We start from the raw sequence: 20,394 nt of genomic DNA, 5'->3' as shown, positions 1-20,394 counted from the left end.
CCTGACAGGTGGGCAAATCTAAGCTTGTTTTTAATAAAACAAATATAAATATGGATATATTAAATAATACTGCTAATAATAATAACATTATACAAAAGCAAATTGTTATGAATGAACTGAAAAAGCCTCCCGAGATGAAGAAGACATAAAAGCAGTGATTTTTCATATTTATGTAGGCTAGAAAATAATATGTTTTGTAATGTTTTAATCCTTTATATTTATATTCTTTATCTATTCTTATTATATTCTATATATATCCTTAATATTTACATTTTTACATATGTAAAGATATTTGCCTATTGCTCTCTTGTGCATATTAAGCAGTGCGTAAGCTAGGCACAACTCTGCGCCGGAGTTTAGACCGGGTTAGTTTTGGTCTAATGAAAAAACTATTATAGATTCTCAAAATAGCAACGCGCCAGCGGTCCGCCTCAGAACGCCTTTCTTTTTAGACCAAAACGCCTATGGGCGCACAAATGAGCGCTAATGCATTTGCTATTTAAACAGCGTATCGCAACGCCCCAAAACGACTCTTGCGCCAAGCTGAAACTACCAAAAGACTACTGCGCCACGCCTTGCGCCACACTGCGCCGGGTGTATGATAGGGCCCTTAATGTCAAGTGGGCCTCTGTTTTCTTTTTAATTTCTTTTTAACTTTTTTTTTTTAGCTGGAACATTACGAAAGCGCCATTGGCTTTAAACTGCCCAACTACAAGGCTGCCAAGAAACTGTGGAAAGTCTGCGTGGAGCATCACACTTTCTTCAGGTATGAATTTTGAGCAATGCATCATAACACATATACTCAAAAAAAATTCTGCAAAATTGTTGCAAGCAATTTATATGGGTTAAATTAAAGCAAACAAATGAAATGTAGTAATCTTCAACTTAACTTGCTTGTTTAAATTCAGCCCAAATAAATTGTTTACAACCACTTAATGTAAAAAATTGTAAATGCAAGGAATCATCTTTACATTTTTTTTTCACTGAGATAGCTGTGTCCTAGTGACTTTTTGTTTTTGACATTTTATTTGAGTCCATGTACTTTCTCAAAATGTTTTTTTTTTGGGTCTTAGGTTGACATCTACAGAAGCAGCCACTACCCCCAGGAAGTTCCTGGCTTTGGGATCAAAGTTCCGCTACAGCGGCCGCACTCAAGCCCAGACCCGTCAGGCCAGCTCTATGATCGACAGACCTGCTCCTCATTTCCAGCGCTCCACCAGTAAGAGGGCGTCCCGCAGCTTAGACGGAGGTGTGTTCACATCTGTCAAACTCCTTTAATCCTTCTGTATCTATATGTGTATTAGTTCTAAACGACTACAGATTGCAGTTTGATTTACAATATTAATTAGTGAATCGTACCAAGATGTACTAAAGTTCATATGAATTAGATAGTAAATCAAAAAGGTAAGAATTTTTGGTGAGAATGTGTTGGTTAATCAGGTGACAAATATTTACTATATGGCATTTTTACTTGGCTCTTAACCAATAATGCGCTGAAGCTACTTTAAGACGTCTCACTCATTTCCATGTTACAAACTGAAAAGTAAAAAAAACAAAACAAATCCAATCAAAAATAAATGAATACTGAAATAAATCGTTTAAATGCAAAATAAATGAAATATAAAAATAAATTAACACACAAATAAAAAAATAAATTAATATATAAATAAAGACTTCTTTAAATAAATAAATAATAGACATCCCTCATTTCCATGATTGTTACAGAGTGAAAAGTCAAAAAGAATAAATAAATATGGAAATAAATAAATTAATGCAATAATAAAAAAAATATTAATTTATTATTATAAAACAAAATTAATATCAAAAAATGATATAATAAAATATAATATTATAAAATGTATTATTTTATTATTTTAAAATAATTAAAATAATAAGTGAAGTTTCACAAGCTAATTTTTAAAAGATCACGTGATTTGATTTACCGCAGCATTAGCTAGCCAATCGGATTATTCCAAATTTAACATTAATATCCAGCTTAACTTTATTCCCTATCTTCGTTTTGGTAGAACCCTTCATCCATTATTTCTCCTCAATTCCAGGATTGGGCAACATGTCAGCTCAGTGGCTAGCACTGCTTCCGCACAGCAAGAATGTCGCTGGTGTCTAGCTGAGCCAGTTGGCACTTTCTGTGCAGAGTTTACATGTTCTCTCTGTGTTTGCGTGGGTTTTCTCCAGGTACTGTGGTTTCCTCTTACAGTCCAAAGACATGACACAAGTGAATTAAATAACAGTAACAGTCACAAGCACTTAATGCATACACACTTGTGTGGTTGGCGGTCTATTCCCATAGCTGTTTTATTAATCAAGGTATAGGCTAAATGTATCGGGGAAGCTCTCGAGAACTACCTGATCCTGTATCCCTGCTAATGGTCATTGACCAAGCGGAAGCCCTGGGCTCATCTACTGTATCTCTGACCTCAGGGTTCTCTCCCGGGACAGCATGCCAAACCTGCTAAGATAGTCAAGCATTATCTATGTGGAAACTCTTGAAATATAAATAAAAATGCATGCAGAAAATAATAAAGAAAAGAAAAGAAATCAATTTAGAATTAAATAATAATACTATTACATTTCATTAAAATGTTAAGTGATATTCTGCTATAAAGTATATATTGATTAATTCAATTGGTTTTAACTCACAATGCTTGTACTTCCTGTACCCACCCTCCCAATTCTCATAAACACTGTTTGCTCTAGATCAAATTTTGCGGTTCATGGCTAATAATGCTTCAACAAAGAATGTTCTCAGCCTCCTATGGGAAAAACTAATAGAGAAAAATCCTTATAGTGGGTGGCCACTAATGCACTTTATAGGTATGGATGGTTAGTCTGAACATGGATCCAGACGATTGGCCCACTTAGTTGGATTTTGGCCAATCACTGCCAGTCACCTCGGGAATTTGATATCTAACACACTCTGTTGCTCTGCTTGGGATCTCATTTGCTCCTTCAATCTCCGTTTTTCGGCCTCTCTCCAGTTCTCTAATGTGCTTCCCTTGGGGAGGTTCAGACACTTTATGTAAGTTGTTCTGCAAGCATCTGTTTTTATTCGAGCTGTGAGCAGAAGTCATTTGTCTTTGCTGAAGGATAGATAAAGTCAACCTTCAGACTGCTCTCTCTGTGCACAGAAACTCAATAACAACCTTATGTTTGACTGCTTTCTTAATCCTGGAGTGTTTTGAGACCTGCTGGCCAGAAATGTTGAGGATTGCAGATCTGAAATATGTCTGTATGACTCTGTGTGTCAGGTATTTTACACTCAAACTACCTAATATGTTGCCTCCATTTAGAAACCAACATGTCATATTATTTAATGGAACAACACAATCCCAGAATGCAAAGTAAACTTTTCGATACTTTTAAAAGAGTTCTTACAAATACTTTAAAAAGAATATTTAAGTGTGAACTGAAAATAATGCTTTCATACAAATCTTTATTTTGTTTTCAATGCAGTTGACTTAAAGGGGTGGTTCACTACGATATCAAATTTTAAACTTTAGTTTTTGTGTAATGTAGCTGTGTGAACATAAACATCATGAAATATGTTCAAATGCAAAGCAAGACATTGTCTTTTACAGAGTTAGCTTACAGCGAACGGCGTTTGGGGCCTACCAAAAAATACATCCAGGCTAGAGAGATCACAGACACTTCAGGTTACATGCCTTCACCATGCGCCTACACCCCGAGCAGCAAAGGGGCGTGGCCAGAGGCGCTGTAATGTTATAGCAGAGAAAGCTAAAATGCCGTCCAAACTCTGCTATTTTCACAGAGCTTCTTCTGTTTCTGTATTTGCGCTTAAAATGGACACGGCACAAAGAGAGAAGTGCTTACAGTTTAAATTTAATTATGTTCCAGAGAATTAAATAAAATATAGCTGGTATTTGACAAAGGAGATCTTCCAGAATCTCTCCCAGTTCAGTGCTGGATTCGGCTAAAAACTCCTCAAAAGAAGAAGCAGCTTTAACTATAATAGAAGAAGCCGTGGATTGTGAGCCACAACTTGTAGGTAATTTTATTTGTTAAAATATATCAACTACATGCATTGTTAAACAAAGGGAAATGCTGTTTGGCACCGCTAACAATTTAGCTACAAATTCAGAGAAATTCATGGTGTGAAGATACAAGATGTGCAGCACCTGAAACTATGTATACTGGAAGCCTGTGCTGGCATTTCTCATGCGGTGTTGCTATCAATGTGTGAAGAGTGGGAGAAGAGGGTTGCATTGACAATCCAACACAATAGACAGCACATTGAACACATTTTATAAGTGGTCAGAAACTTGTAAATAACTCATGAAAGAAGAACACACCATTGTTTTTCTTGTGAAATTCCCAACAAGTTTGATGTGTCAAATGACCCTCTTCCTATTGAAAAAGCAAAAGTTGGATCCAAGATGGCCGAATTCAAAATGGCCAGCATGGTCCCCACCCATCTTGAAAAGTTTGCCCCTCACATATACTAATGTGCCACAAACAGGACGTTAATCCCGGTAATCCCATTTTATTAAGATTTATCCATATTAATGGCCCACCCTGTTGTTTTACCTGATATTTATTCATTTTTATTTTAGAAAAGTCAATTCAACAACATTTAAAATCTGGTTTCTATAATCAATAAGGATTTCTCAATGGAGAGTTGCTTCCATTGCAGGTTGTATTTTGATTAGGAAAGCTGCCTGTATAGACAGTGACAGTTCATAGAGTTTGGAACAGAGTCACAGTGTCTCTGAGGTAAAGAGGAGGTGATATCTCGTGGTATAAATAAACTGTGGATGCTTCAGGCGATGCAGTTGAACTCACTGCGGGGGAAAACTCACAGCAGGGGTGTGATCCGGAAAAGCAGCATTGGTTAATCCACGGCTAATTTAACCAGTCAGCCTTCAGGTATAACAGACTCAGATTTAATTACTCTCCGCATTCATCAGAGATGCACATTCGGTTATTTGCATTGACATGAAATAGTCAGATTTGCTTGTCAGTGCAACATTTAGTGCTAAATCCAATTCTGTGCACACTAGGGTAAAGTGGTACAGATTGCTCACAGTTCGGTTTTTGGTTTTAGTGAACTGTATAATGTAATCAAATAGAATAAGACTGCATAGTGTACATATAATCTTCACTGTGTATATTAAAAAAAGTTGAAACATTATTGAGCTACAGGGGTTGAACAATGAAATTGAAACACTGGCCAGTTTAGTGTTGGAGGTTTTATGGCTAAATTTAACCAGCCTAGTGACCAACCTTCATTGATTGCACATTCCACCAGTAAGAGCAGAGTGTGAAGGATTAATTATCAGAGAAATTGCACAGTTTTGCTTAAAATATTGCAATGCACACAACATTTTGCCTGACAAATCAGAGTTCAAAAGAGGACAAATTGTTGGTGCACGTCTCTCTGGTGCATCTGTGACCAAGGCAGCAAGTCTTTGTGATGTATCAAGAGCCACAATATCCAGGGTAATGTCAGCATACCACCAAGAAGAACTGTACCACCAGACTGTTGCATGTCTAGAGTGAAGCATCAGGTGAATCACTGATAGTTTGGGTTGCAATATTATGGCATTCTCTAGACTCTCTGAATTCTCTATTCTGGAGGACCATGTGCACCCAATAGTTCAAACAGTGCAGGCAAAAATTCAAACAGTGTACACTGAAGTCAGTGCCATGTATCAGGATGATGCACCAAAACACACAGCATAACTCATCACATAAACTCATTATATCTAAATATTGTGAAAATACTGTAATCACTGGAGCCCAACGATATTCAATAAACATTGCTTATAATAACAGGGCTTGGAAACATAACAGCTCTTCATATATAAAGTGTGAAGTTTATTTCTAAACTAATTTCAAGAGGATCAGATGCTTATGATTGACCACAGCTGGTCCCACATTAGATATCTCATCTTTGTCTTGAAAAATCCCCATCCACCCTGACTCCTCCTTTTTTTTCCCTGGCATAATTTAGCAGCACGACAACTCAGTGACTAGCACTGTTGCCTTACAACAAGAAAGTCGCTGGTTTGAGTTACGCCTGGGCCTTCCTGAGTGGAGTTTACATGTTCTCCCCTTGTTTGCGTGGGTTTTTTCTAGGTACTCTAGTTTTCCGCACAGTCCAAAGACATGCAGTATAAGTGAATTGAATAAACAAATTGGTCGTAGTAAATTAGTGCGCGAGTGTACAGATTTACAGTATTGGGTTACGAATGGAAGGACATCCGCTGCATAAAACATTTGCTGGAATAGTTGATGGTTCATTCTGCTGCTGCATTCTCTGTAAATCAAAGGAATAAACCTAAAAAAGATTAATGAACAGAACAGCAAGCCAAACACGCTTTATTTATCAATTAGCTAAGTGTGAACTCAGCAAATATGACAACAAATATAACAATTGGCATGGCTACATCCTGGGACAGCTTGCTAAACACGCTTTATTTGTCAATCTTTAGCAACATACATGCTTTATTTTTAAATCATTAGCAGCATCCCGGGACAGCATGCCAAACACACTTGATTTGTCAATCATTAGCCAGGTCTGAACTTTTAAAACAACAAATATAACCATTGTCATGCCAAATTGCTAGTGTAAACGGAAGCTTGCAGTTCTTCTGATTGGCCCCCTGCTTTGGAACTGTCATTGATGATCAGCGCAGCATCTAAAAGTTGACATTCTTCTACCTTGATATGGTAAGGGTTCTAATATATATAAAGTAGAATGTTCATTTAGAAGTAGTTATTAGTTTTTCTTTTGCAAAAATTAATACGTATTTGATTTTAAATGAGATTCTTGAAAGTGGCTATGAATGCTTCATTCTCTTCAAGCAGCTCTTGTGCAGCATCTGTGGACTGGTGTTTATCATAAGATAGATCTTTGTGATGGTTTTATTTAATTGGTGAAGTCTTTAATGTGATCTTGCGACTTTATTCTATTTAATGCTACATCTAGGGATGTTATTAAAAAATGTTAGAAAGCAAAATCATTAAACATGTTAAACAGAACAGTGTATTAGGAGTTTTTACTTATTGTTTATACTTATTTTTGCACTGTATGAAAATTGAGCTAGCTTTTGCAATATTGGATTGAAAGATCAGAGAAAGTCAGCATCACCTCCCTCATCAGAGAAGTATTGTAATGTTATTTAAATGCCAGCTGTGAAAGGTAATGTGTCTCTGTTGTCTACTTGTAATTGAATTGACGAAAATGGAACTAAGTGTGAACAGGACCATGTCTTCTAAACTTTTCAGAAAAAACAACAACCCTTTCTGAATTGCATGCAACATAAAGGTGAAACAGATTGCTCTGGTTTTTAATAGTTTGATCGACAAGTTGCATCCTTAGACTTTTAAATTAAAGGGTTAGTTCGCCCCAAAATGTCAATTCTATCATCATTCACTCACCTTTCACTTGTTTAAAACTTATTTGAGTTTCTTTCTGCTGTTGTTGTACACAAAAGAAGATGCTTTATAAAATGCTAGCTTATACCACTTGGCTTCCAATTTGATTTGTGCCAGCAACCAGCATTCTTTAAAATATCTTCAAAATATATGTGTTAAGCAGAAGAAAGAAACTCACAAAGGTTTAAAACCACATAAGGGGAAGTAAATGATGAGTTCATTTTCAGTTGAACCTTTCCTTTTAGTTATGTTTAGTATTGTTCAATCACAAATCCCAGCATGCACCTTTGAAGTCATTGAAGTCCATGCAGAATGATATCCTGCAGCAGTTGTTTTTGTGTTTTGCTGGAGTTATCTGATTGGAAAGTTACACTTACTTTAGAGTATCTCTGATAGTCTGACAGCAGCTTGATCAATTCAAGAGGGGTAAAAGTCCTTCAGGGCTAAAGTGAAGAAGAAAAAAAGTATTTATGAAAGGAAACTTTTCAGAGTGATTTGTTTGTGCCCCTGGGTGCACTCTTTTAGAAACCATTCAGTTCTGAGGAGATTTGTGCCCTCAGCTTTCTTAAACAACTTATTCTTACAAAATAATAATAAAAATGCATCACGTAAAGGCAGTTTTATGTTAGTGATAACTTCTTCCTTGTGAAAATAAGGGTGCTTAATTTTGTTAAAAAAGTGCAATTAGGCAAGGGCCTGTATAATATTTTGATATTATGATAACCCTGGATAAAAATATCATAGTTTCACAGTATTACGGTATGGTGATTACCACTCTGAAATAAGTCTTAATAATAAATATTAATTTTCTCCCATTGAAGACAATACAGAATCAGAAAGAGCTTTATTGCCAGGTAGGTTCATGCGTACAAGGAATTTGTTTTCGTGACAGAGCTTCTACAATGCAACAGAATTACAGAGGAAGGACAAAAGAAAGATAATAAATATATTTTAAAAATAGGTAGTGAATGGAAATATACAAATTGACTGGTGTATGTACAGGTATATTACTACTGTATATGCAATGTTGTATGTGCAGCTGTTATGTGCAAATTGGCATGTGAAGTATGGTAAATAAGTGTAAATGTTTGTTACTATCCTAATTACTATCATCAAGTGTTCATGAGGGCGAAGCAGTGGCGCAGTAGGTAGTGCTGTCGCCTCACAACAAGAAGGTCGCTGGTTCGAGCCTCGGCTCAGTTGGCGTTTCTGTGTGGAGTTTGCATGTTCTCCCTGCATTCGCGTGGGTTTCCTCCACAGACTAAGCCAACAAGAAAATTAATTATATTATATTATATTATATTATGTTATATTATATTATATTATATTATATTATATTATATTATATTATATTATATTATATTATATTATATTATATTATATTATATTATATTATATTAAATTGTATTATATTATATTATATTATATTAAATTGTATTATATTATATTATATTATATTGTATTATATTATATTATATTGTATTATATTATATTATATCATATTATATTGTATTATATTGTATTATATTATATTATATTATATTATATTATATCGTATTATATTATATTAAATTGTATTATATTATATTATATTGTATTATATTATATTATATTATATTAAATTGTATTATATTATATTATATTATATTATATTATATTATCGTATATTATATTGTATTATATTATATTATATTATATTGTATTATATTATATTATATTATATTATATTATATTATATTATATTAAATTGTATTATATTATATTATATTATATTATATTATATTATATTATATTATATTATATTATATTGTATTATATTATATTATATTATATTATATTGTATTATATTATATTATATTATATTATATTATATTATATTATATTATATTATATTATATTATATTATATTATATGCAAGTTTCAATAGAAAACCATTAAATTAATTCTAGATTACTGTAAATAGTTTATGGATTTAACCTCACTGTGTAGATAGATCTATACAGTTTATAGTTTAAAATATATTTTATAATAAATGATTTATAACAAATTAATATTAATTACTTTATTTGTTGACATGAAACTGGTTAGTTTCAGAATTCTAAAAATGCACATACTGTATATTTTAATACATACATGTATTAAAATACATGGCATAACTTACATTACAGTGTAGGGCTGCACAATATATCGTTTGAGCATCGGTATTGCAATGTGTGTGTCCACAATATCACATCGCAAGATATGCTATGTTGAGTTGGGATTATAGATGACCAGAAACCACAGGTCAAAACACACAAGATTTGTGGAGACACTCTAGAACTGAACCATAATAGAGTGAAAGTTTATCATCTGCATGTGTTTTTAAGGCCTGTGACTGTGTGAGCATTTGAAGAGAGTTAAAACATTTTAGTACTGCACAAACAAGTTTAATAAGATTTTTTTATTATTATATGGTGAAGACTATGCAGTGCTATTTTCACATTTGATTAGTCAACTACTGTGCCTGAATAATGTTGCTCTCTCCAGAAAACCATAAAGCACGGTTAATTCACTTTAAAATTTGCTCTATTGTGTTTATTTATGTAGTTTGTTTATTATGTATAAATATAATAAATTATATAGAAGTATATCTATATTTCACTCCCCTACACAACCATACCAGGTAATGACTTTGCAATCTTTTTCTCTGCGATATGTATTGTGATATAAATTCACCAGATGACGTAAATAGCTCTATTTGCAATGTAACAATTTTTTTCCAATGTCGTGCAGCCATCTTACAGTGCATTTTAATTTACCATAAGTTTGTTATGACTTAAGGGTAACACTTTCTTTATCTCTCTCTGACAGCCATGGTCTCGACCCCAGATAAGAACGCCCGTCCTGTCAGCGCTCCCATCATGTCTCCCATCTCCCCAGGTGATGTGGCTCCTTCCCCAGTAGCATCTGGCACCCGCAGTGACCGCAAAGAGACGTCCACGCCAACGGGCCGCCTGCGCTCCACTGACAGGAAGAGTGAGGTGAGGGCAGAGGCCCATGTGACAGATGGCTCCAAAACACTCAGCACCAAAGCTGAGGGCACACATGAAATCAAGGTATGACACACATATGAATACTGTATCTACGAACACTTATGAATATGAAAAAAAAAAAAATTCTATTAATCTTGAATTTAAAACTTTTTTGGGAAAATAATGTCATGTTTTGGAAAAAAAAACTGCCTGGTTCCTTATTTGATGTTAGCACAGCTAAAAGCCCCAAAAACACAAGTCAAGTGCAAATGATCCTTGTTTCTACCTTAAAACTACACATTTGAAGACTTCAAGGGGCCATATGCAGAATTTAGAACCCCCTAGTGATTAATGGCACTGGTGGCTATTACACGTAAGTGAATTACAGCCAACAATACTTTATTTTTATTTTTTCTCACATTTATGTGTGGAACTTGAAAGAGATTGAGTTTGATTCTTATATTTACACAATTTCAGCAATTGACCAGCATAAATGTCATCTTTTTTATTTTTCTAAACTCCAGATAGAAATAAGTTTATATCTTTCACAGACAACCTAGGAAGTCAAGGAAGGCCTCGTTCTCCACTTTTTTTTTTTTTTTTGAAAATAGGCTCATTTTACAACTCTCCTAGAGTTAACCAGTTGAGTTTTACCGGTTTTGAATGGATTAAGCTGATAGCTTAGCTTATCTTAGCTTAGCATAATCAAATTATTGCTAGCAAATTATGCTACCAACACTGTATTTTAATGGTTCTGAGGTTGGGGATAGGGATTAGGTAAGTTAGGGCGATATTACAGCTTTAGATCACACTACTCCACATTAAAATTTACACTGTTAGCTAAGTCTGATGGGTACCATATTGTGTCATCAAAATATTCGACCTACTTTTTGAATGGGAGGTAGGACAATCTGACCGGGCAGCCACTGTGATGGTATACTACATGAAGTTGGGGACCCGGGGGTGTTACAGACTGTAGCAAAAACCCAGTTAAGGACCGGGGACAGGTTGAAATTACAGGAGTTTTCCCGGAGAACTAACAAAACTAGAGGGTGTTTGGAGATGGGTCTAAAATACAGGAGACTCCCGGGAAAAACAGAAGTGTTTGCATTAGCATGAAGCATTAGCACTCTTCTGAAGTTACATCATAGACTAGGACTAGGAAAATGAAAAGTTGATATTTTTAGGCCGACATGGTTAGAAACTATATTCTGGTGTAGTAATCAAGGAACTCTGCAGCTGTGACATGGCTATAGCTGGCGCAATTACTCTTTGGTAATTTTTGTGCAAGTGCTAGTGGTCTAATCAGATTCAGTGATCTATGCTAAGCTTAGCTGTGCTAAAAGTGCTCCTTTCAGACCTGGAGATCGACTGAATGGATTAAGAAATGATAAAACTCAACAGTTTACCTCTATGGTAGTTGTAAGAAGTTGTGAAAAGTAATTGGTACATTAAAAATAAAAAATAAAAATCCCCTTTAAGCTTAACAAAGATTTAACAAAAATTAAGACTTGACTTCAAAAAGTGGAATGAAAAGTATTTTGTGATCACATATGCAAGCCTGACCATGATATTTAGGTATTTGTGAGAAAGCAAGAGTATGTAAATTGTCTCTGTGCTGCTGCAGACGGTAGCGCGGCGAGAACGGCGGCACCGTGATGCCCCGGTGGTGACGGCCACCAATGGGGAGAGAAAGAGCCAGGTTTGTGCTCGCGATTTCAACCGGTCACATAAAAGCATGCACAACATTGGTTCACCCTAGTAACCACCTACACGAAGGCTACTGTTATTGCTATAATGCAATTTATAAAATTGGATCTTCACTAAACTCCACCCCCTCTGATTCATAGCAAGTCTCATTACTACAGTCTTTATCAATATGTTAATGAGGTATGTTATTAAGTTATTAGTTTGAATGGTCCTTTGGTAAAGTTTAGAACCTTATAATGCGGATACTTTAAAGTAAATAACATTCAGTAAGCAAGTAGATAAATAAAAAAATATTATTGATTTGGTGTTGGGAATACAGGCTCAGACAAGTATATGCAATTACGTGGACATGAAAAATAAGCTTGAGAAGATACAAATCACTAACAATCTAGCACGATGAACACTTTAATGGTATTATGTAACAATATAGGTTACTATTAATATTGAGGTCTTTGGATTTCATTTCACAATCAATGCAGTCGATAATCTATTTTAAAGTGCAGAATTAATACTTTTAAATTAAATAAGAGAGAGAATATTTGTGATTCGATGCAAGTGAAAGAATCATGCATCTCAGAAAAATGTAATAATTTGAGATATGTACAATTTTACTGAGATTTACTTTAGGTTTTTATTTTTGTTTGTTTTAAAAAATAAAATAATTTGACGGTAATTCAGCAAACAGCAGCAGTCAATAAAGTTAATGTGGAGCTTAGTGAAGGATCAATTACAAGCAAATCAGCAGATGCTTGACTTAAAATATATATTAGTGCATGCTTACAATTTAATATTAATATACTGTTAGCATAAATGAACATCTTACGAAAAATTACAGCTCTCATGAATCTTATTTTCATGAGTATCAATGAGATATTTTGTTTCATAGACACTTACATGCTCTCTTCCTTCCCCTCGGGGGTTTGTACAGTCGCCACGGGTGGACACAGAGATGGTGCGCATGAGGAAGGTCAGAGCTTGTTCCGTACGATTTTCACAGCATGAGGAAGATGCCATTGTACTCATCATCTCCTCACTGTCCATGAAAAAAAAAAAAGAAAAGAAAATCATTTTATTATTTTCTCTCATCTGCTTTGGCTGTATCTTGCTTGCACTTGTATGAGTTTGCCTGTTCCAGACAGCACTGAAGCTGTATGCACCTTAATGAGTCAGCACAAACTGTTCGGAATGAGAAATATGTTGACCATGTCTCGTTCACCTTTTGAGGGGAGAAATACATATGAACCTATGGCATTTGCATTGTTAACATGTCATTGCTGTCTTTTTCGCAGCAGAGCAAAACAGTGTTCAACTGCTGTAAACCTGGAGTTTAAAACCAGCTAAGATTTTGACATTCAAAATTCTGCTTTCAATTCTTTAAAGGTGGAAATCATTTTGAGTCATTATATTTAGGAAGATTTAAGAAAGTAAGATCTACTTACAAAATCATGCTGATAAGGCATAACATACTGTAAATATAAAACAAAAATAATAAGATGTTTGCCATTTTTACACACTTCCAGTCAGAGTTTTGGACATACCTGTATTCCTGAAGAAAAAAAAAAATCACTTGAATGAACCCACAAGAATATATTAAAAAAGAGAAAGCCTCTAAGCACTGAATCCTGATGTACCCCAAGTGTTATTTAATACCACAAGATCGCTCAAGAATCTACCTGCAAATCAGGATTTAATGCCAATTTCAGACTCCATGATTTTAGCCCCTTTTTTTGACTCGCTGATAGGTTTTGAGAACTTGCAGACAAATACCTGAAATCACTTGCAAATTGGTCACACAGTTTAAACAATCAAAGACACGATCTGAGAGAATTATCGATGAGTTGTCGACGCCCATGAGATATTCGGCATGCAAAATATCTGGAGCTGTCTGCGATTAAAAATCATGCCATGTGAAATGTGTTCTGACTAAAATAACATCCACTTACAGCCAATGAGAGAGCGGCATCAACTTGTATGGGTATCTGCAGGCCAGCGGGAGGTTGGGTGAGAATTTAAAAGTGCTTATTTTCAGTCTTTTTGGACCCAAGAAAAGGAGGATAAACTAGTGGAAATTTGTTAGGAGCACCTGTGTTTGTTTGAACAATACCACAACCGGGTCAAAAAAGAAAAAAAGTCTAATGCTGCGTTCACACCAGATGCGGAACACACGTCAAGCGTGAGTGATTTACATGTTAATTAGGCGCGAATTGAGCTTTGTGCGCGTTTTGCGTGAATCGCTCAAGTTCGAAAATCTGAACTTCAGCGGACATTCGTTCTGCATTAACCAATCAGGAGCTTGCTCTTGTGGGAGCGTGATTTTGACGTATCGCCTGTTTTCGGTGTCCCAGGGGAAATCCTCCAGCCGACACCGACAAGAAGTTCATCAAACTGGGCTGGGCTAAGTCAGAAGCACCGCTGAAAGCCTCTGTCAGCCAGGTTAAGTTTCTGGAAGACTTTATGAGCTTAAATAGCTGGATGTACCTCTGAAAGCATGTAGTGGACTCAGACACGGCCTTAAAAGTATCAACGCCTTTTTTTCAGACTTCATAAAGCACATAAACACTGTTTTTTTCTTCATAAAATCCATGTTAGCCATTTAGCTACGAAGCTAGAGTCACCGGGCAGACAGAAGTCCTGCTCATCACGCGAATCCATGTCTGTTCTGAAGTGAATTTGACACGCGAATGAAGCGGGGTTTGACGCGTGAATGAAGCGAGTAACCTCAAATGTTCACGTGGCTATTTACGCACCAACATCGCGATTTATCCGCGTTCCGCGTCTGGTGTGAACACAGCATAAGAGAAATTGTTAATTCCCTTCAAAGCCAGGTGAGCAAAAAATGTTAATTTTCTACCCCACTAAAGGCCTTTTTTTTTCATTATTTAGTTAATAACAAAAAATATACAATGTGACCTCACATTGTTTTTATGTCACTTCTTGTGTGTGTTTGGTTGTGAGACGTAGTTTGCAGACCAAGACAAAGTTGTTGGCGACTCTTCCTATTACAAACTCATGCAGTGTGAAACCCCCTGCCACCGATTCATTTTTCAGTGTAAACAAAGCAGTGATGAAACGCTACACCAGATGTTAATACATTGTGAAAAAATCTGTGACACGACTATTTTGAAAATCGTGCAGTCTGAACTCTGCATAAAAGTGGAAAGTAATACAATTAATTAGGGATGTAACGGTATTGTAAATACCGTCATACCGCAATATTAATTTTTTCCGATATTACCGAAGTCGCATGACTCGGTAAAACTGTAGGTCTTCTGAGAAAATTTGCTCAGCCGAATGAAGCGAACGGGAGGTACTGAAAACTACAATTCCCATCAGCCCATGCTTGACCATCATCCCTTGCGGTCTGTTGTCGCTACAGATCCAGTAATGCGGAAATGGAGTGTGCTGCTAGAAGCGGGGATGTAAAAGAGCTGGAAAACTCTAAAGCAGGTGTTGTCGCCGCGCGCGTACTGAATAGCGGTGTTGTCGCGCGAGTTCTTATCAGCTGTGTTGTCGCGCGCGTACTGAATAGCGGTGTTGTCAGCACACTGTTCAGATTGATGCAGACATGAGACCTCTATCTTACTCATGGTTTGTCCTCTCAAGTGGGGGAAAGACAATGCACAACGTTACCCACTGCTGTCAAGCCAAGTCATATCTCTCTTGTCCCAGAAACCTCAGTCCCAAATGAGAGGTTTTTTTTTCTGTTGCAGTGGACATTGTAAATACCCAGAGATACCAGCTTTTACCAGATTATATTTATATAATAATTTTCCTTTAAACCCATCTCTAACTAAGTGAGTGAGTGATTAAATGTTGAATGTGATGAGTTTTCAACAATACTAAATTAAAACTTTATTTTTTTACATGGTTTAATATTTTTTTGTTATTAAAATTGAAGTTCCTGTTTCAAAGCTTACAGATAGATGGCTAATTTGTATGTCATTGACAATTTTGGCACTTTTTTGGAGTATTTTCATAAGTTTTGTTTTTTCCTGTAAATGATTCAATAAATACCGTACCGTGACATTCATACCGAGGTATTACCGTACCGTGAAATTCTGATACCGTTACATCCCTACAATTAATACAATATAAAGATGCTTCTCCTTCAATAATTTTTGGTGAATTGGCCAGGAAGAGTTGATGTCATCAGGCGGTACCCAATAATCATTGGGTGTTTCAACCCCAAACCGCAACACCCTCAACATTGGTCAGTCAGCAGTGGTGGCCAAATCACTGCCCATCAACTCCCCCTGGCTTCTAGCTAAGCTCCTCTCTCCTGCTCCATAACCAGCAATAATCTCTCCCTGCTGCCTCACCCTTCCTGCGAACAGTTATCGTTCTCTCCCTCCCCATCACCCCAATGGCTGTAAGTATCCTCATACTGAGTGTGCAGGGAATCCTCAGCAGTCGACCTTGACTAGACCAACCTTTCTCCCTGCAGTCATTCAAAAGGTCCTGGTAGTTGGCACTCTTCCTCTCAAACGCTTGTTTACAACCCTCTTCCCAAGAGACTGTAAGTTCGATGAGAATGATCTTCTTTGCCTCTTCAGACCACAGTACTGCATCTGGCCTTAGGGTTGTCTGGACAACCGGGGGGAATTGCAGTCTTTCCCTCAGGTCTACCTTCATTTCCCATGATTGGGCCTTTTGCAGCAGATTGGTTCTTGTTGTTGCTGTGGTTGGTGGCTTTTGACCCGCTCTTACAAACTTGATTGATGGTGTTGCTCTCTCATGTGGTTGGTGTTTCTTGCGTCTCTCTTGCTCCAGGTTGTTAGCGATTGTCATGAGCACCTTAATGTGATTTCCAAGTTGAGATAGAAAAGAGAAGGGATCTGACTAGGTTAAAGACTGCAGATAAGTCCAACAGAATCAGCAGGGATTATCTTGAAGTTGTTCTAGCCACCCACAAGAATACAGTCTGTTTATCAAGTCAAGTCAAAGGGTTTTTAGTATGAATGGAAGAAGAGAGATTTTTCTGATGGTGGTCTGGTATTTACTGGTAATTTGAGCCTTCTTGAATGCAGTGTTAAAAGTCCCAGTTCATAGTGATTTATTATTGTGATGGATATGAGCATTGCTTAAAGTGTAGGAGATGTGCTGTGTGAAAGTCAAGATAGAAGGGAATAGAATCAATGGGGCAGGTGGTTGGATGGTTACAGAGGAGAAGTTTAGAGACCTCTGCCTCCATACAAGGGTAGTAGAGCTTTGTGTCAGTCGTGGGTGTAATTTTGAGAGAATTGGCTGTTTTATGCTTTACTTTATCTGTGAAAAATTGGCAAAGTTGTCACTGTCAGCCATTAGGAAGTTTGTAGGAGGGAGAGGTGAATGCCTCTTCGGTTTGTGTGCTTGATGTACTGTTATCTTGTGTAGCTGGATGCTTTTGCAGTGGCAACATTGGCAGAAAAAGAAGTAAAAAAAGCACCTGGGTCTCTTTTACAAACATGCATAGGGTCTCTAAGGGTGTACTCTCACTTGACAGCACATGCAGTGTGTCATTTTCAGTTGAAATCTCATTATATATATTCATATATATCATCATATGTATTTCATTATATATCAAATATCTTATATACAGTAGGCCTAAATACAGTACTGTGATTAGGTTTGTTATACTAAGAACCTACCCTAGATAAATCTGTAACATCAGTGCTTCCCACACATTTACTTGGGCAGGCCGCCTGGGTATATTAATGGACGCCCTACTATAGTGACACGTTTTTTAACTATTATTATCATCCTTTTACACTATTTTGTATCCACCTAATATAACCAAACATCCGTCATCGATTAAGTAGTGGAAAATCCTCTCTCCTTTGCCCGTTTCGTTCTGTGGGCGGAAGACCTGTCAACACTCCCAGACAGTCTCGCATGCTCTGCAGACACACAGAGACGCTCCTTTTTGGCACTTTCAAAAATCATCCAGCTGGGGTTTCTAAATCTCCTAAAATGTCCGGGATTCAGCTTTTGCTTTCTTAATCTGTGATTAATCATATGCATTTTTGCATTACCTTTTTACTTAAGCCTACTTTCGCTTGGCTTTACAGTTGACTGTGCACACAGTCGCAAGAGTGAGAGAAACATTCAATAATTCATTCTTAAATCTAAACGACTCAGAAAAACACAGAGAGAACAAAATGACTGGTCTAAACTGGCTGCAAAATATATGTACACCATTAGTTAATCAACGCATTTGCCTTATTAAAGTAATCTTCATGTTTTAATATTGTAATTATTATAATTTTGAGATATTGCCTGTTTTTATTTCTTTTTCTGTCTTTTCTCATTTGCTGTATATTTTATTAATTTGATGATACCATTAAGGCCCGGGCACACCAGAACGCTTTTTGCTCACATTTTCGGTTTACATTTAACGCTTCGTGACTAAATAAAGGGCGTCAATGTGATCGTGCACACTAATGCGCAAAATGGCAGGCGCAAAAGCGTCATTTTTAAAGAAAAATGCTCATGCTTGTTTTTTTGTTTTGACGCGCCACGTCAAAACCTTCTCCTCCAATCAGATTGCCACTTTTGTTCACGTGTACAGAGCTGCTGAAGTTACAGTAAACAGCACTTGGAGGCGCTCAAGCGCTAAACTATTAATGCGAGTGCACACTGAAGAAGGTGCCTAGAGCCGGTATGAACATGGAGCTGCTTATTGCTCTGTGAACAGTATTCATTTCTTCATCGCTAAAGCTGGAGCTACTACTTGAACCATCTATGCTTGTTTAAGTCACCAGTAACATAGAAGCTCTTTGCTAGTAACTTTAACAACAAGCATGTGAACATCCTCTCTTCCTCTTCTTCTGTGTTACAAGTGGGTGTTAGAAGCTTAAAGTTGTGTAGCGCCATCTAACATCAAGAAGTGATTTTGCATACTCTTCTGCTTGACGCCAGTGAAAATTGCTTGGGGCTGAATTCGGAAAAACATCTCTTAAAACGCTGATGATAAACGAAAATGAAAAGCGTCCTGGCATGTATGAGCCTTTAGACCAGGCCCGGCCCTAACCAGTTTGGCGCCCTAGGCAAGATTTCAGGTGGCGCCCCGTCACATCGCAGTAAATTCACTGCTAGTGTATAGTCATAAGAAACTAAGTAGCTTTTTGATCGACTACTACAAGCTAGGAAAATGTCAAATAAATATGCCAACGCAATTAACGTTATTGCTGAATGGATCTAATATTTACACATTTGCTTGAGGAAGTAATGATGTAGGTAGTTACATTACTATTACTATTTTCCAAAACATCTATGCCCTATGTCTTTCGTTGTGTTCTGTTTGATAACATAGGTGTTAATGTAAGAATGCACCGATCCATATGAATGAATGAATGAAGCATTTGACTACTTTAGTAACTGTTTGTGCTCATTTAAGAGAAAATTAGTTTTGTTTAAAATAAATCATGCAAAAAAAAAAACAGAGCAAAAAACAGAGAAAAAAAAAAAAAAGCACTTTTCCGACGGCCCCTTACTGAGAGCTATACTCCGCGCGAGCTCTCCCAGCTAAACGGAGCAGTGCTCGTAATGTCGAGCGAAAAAAAGAAAAAGACAGCTGTGAAACATAAGCAGCCTGTCTTTTTGTAGGAAACACACTTTAGATCTTTTTTAGGGTAAGAGGTTTTTGAGTTATTGCTGTATATCACTGAATGTGTCAGGAATATCAAAAACAAAACCAACTTAATTCATTTCTGGCGCCCCCTTGGATGTACAGCGCCCTTAGCATTTGCCTATACTGCCTATGCCACGGGCCGGCTCTGCTTTAGACTATATTACATAAGCTATTTTATATACATATCTAAAATGCTTTGGCATTTAAGTTTGCCTTAAACTAGATTTTACTTGTCAGTAAGTGCGCATTGCTCCTGAATAGCATAAAAGTATCAGAAATATGGATTTTTTTCTTTTTTAAACTTTAACCCATTGAAGAGAAACAGTGCATGACAGTGTCGTCATAGATAAAATCATTATGTTTTGTTTGTCGCATATAGTTAACTGTTTATGTGATGTAGGTCAATGGTGTGTTTCAATCTGGCTACCACCACAGGTATATTTCAAATCTATGGGAAGCACTGAACATACTATATAAATTTCATGTTTCTAAGACCAACACTTGTCGTGTGTGTCTTGAGTTCTAAATTATATCCTAATCATTTATAAATTACGCTGTCTGTGTAAAAGCTTTCACACAAAAATGAATGGACTATGCACTGTTTGTGAATGTGACCCTCTGACCTTTTTATTTTTCTGCCATGAA

General features: G+C 36.4%; 1 protein-coding gene across 1 annotated transcript in view; it reads left to right on the top strand.

Annotated features, from left to right (window-relative positions):
- The window catches only part of epb41a (erythrocyte membrane protein band 4.1a), a 167,053-nt gene that overhangs the window by 98,999 nt on the left and 47,660 nt on the right, over positions 1 to 20,394 (top strand). The window contains exons 11-15 of the mRNA XM_073931826.1: positions 669 to 766; positions 1,074 to 1,249; positions 10,270 to 10,514; positions 12,058 to 12,132; positions 13,069 to 13,107. Coding sequence (XP_073787927.1) covers positions 669 to 766; positions 1,074 to 1,249; positions 10,270 to 10,514; positions 12,058 to 12,132; positions 13,069 to 13,107 — 633 coding nt within the window. The remainder of the gene's footprint in view (positions 1 to 668; positions 767 to 1,073; positions 1,250 to 10,269; positions 10,515 to 12,057; positions 12,133 to 13,068; positions 13,108 to 20,394) is intronic.

The sequence above is a fragment of the Danio rerio genome, chromosome 19 (genome assembly GCF_049306965.1).
Source record: "Danio rerio strain Tuebingen ecotype United States chromosome 19, GRCz12tu, whole genome shotgun sequence".
Classification (NCBI taxonomy): domain Eukaryota; kingdom Metazoa; phylum Chordata; class Actinopteri; order Cypriniformes; family Danionidae; genus Danio; species Danio rerio.
This window is presented reverse-complemented; position numbering and strand designations above follow the sequence as displayed.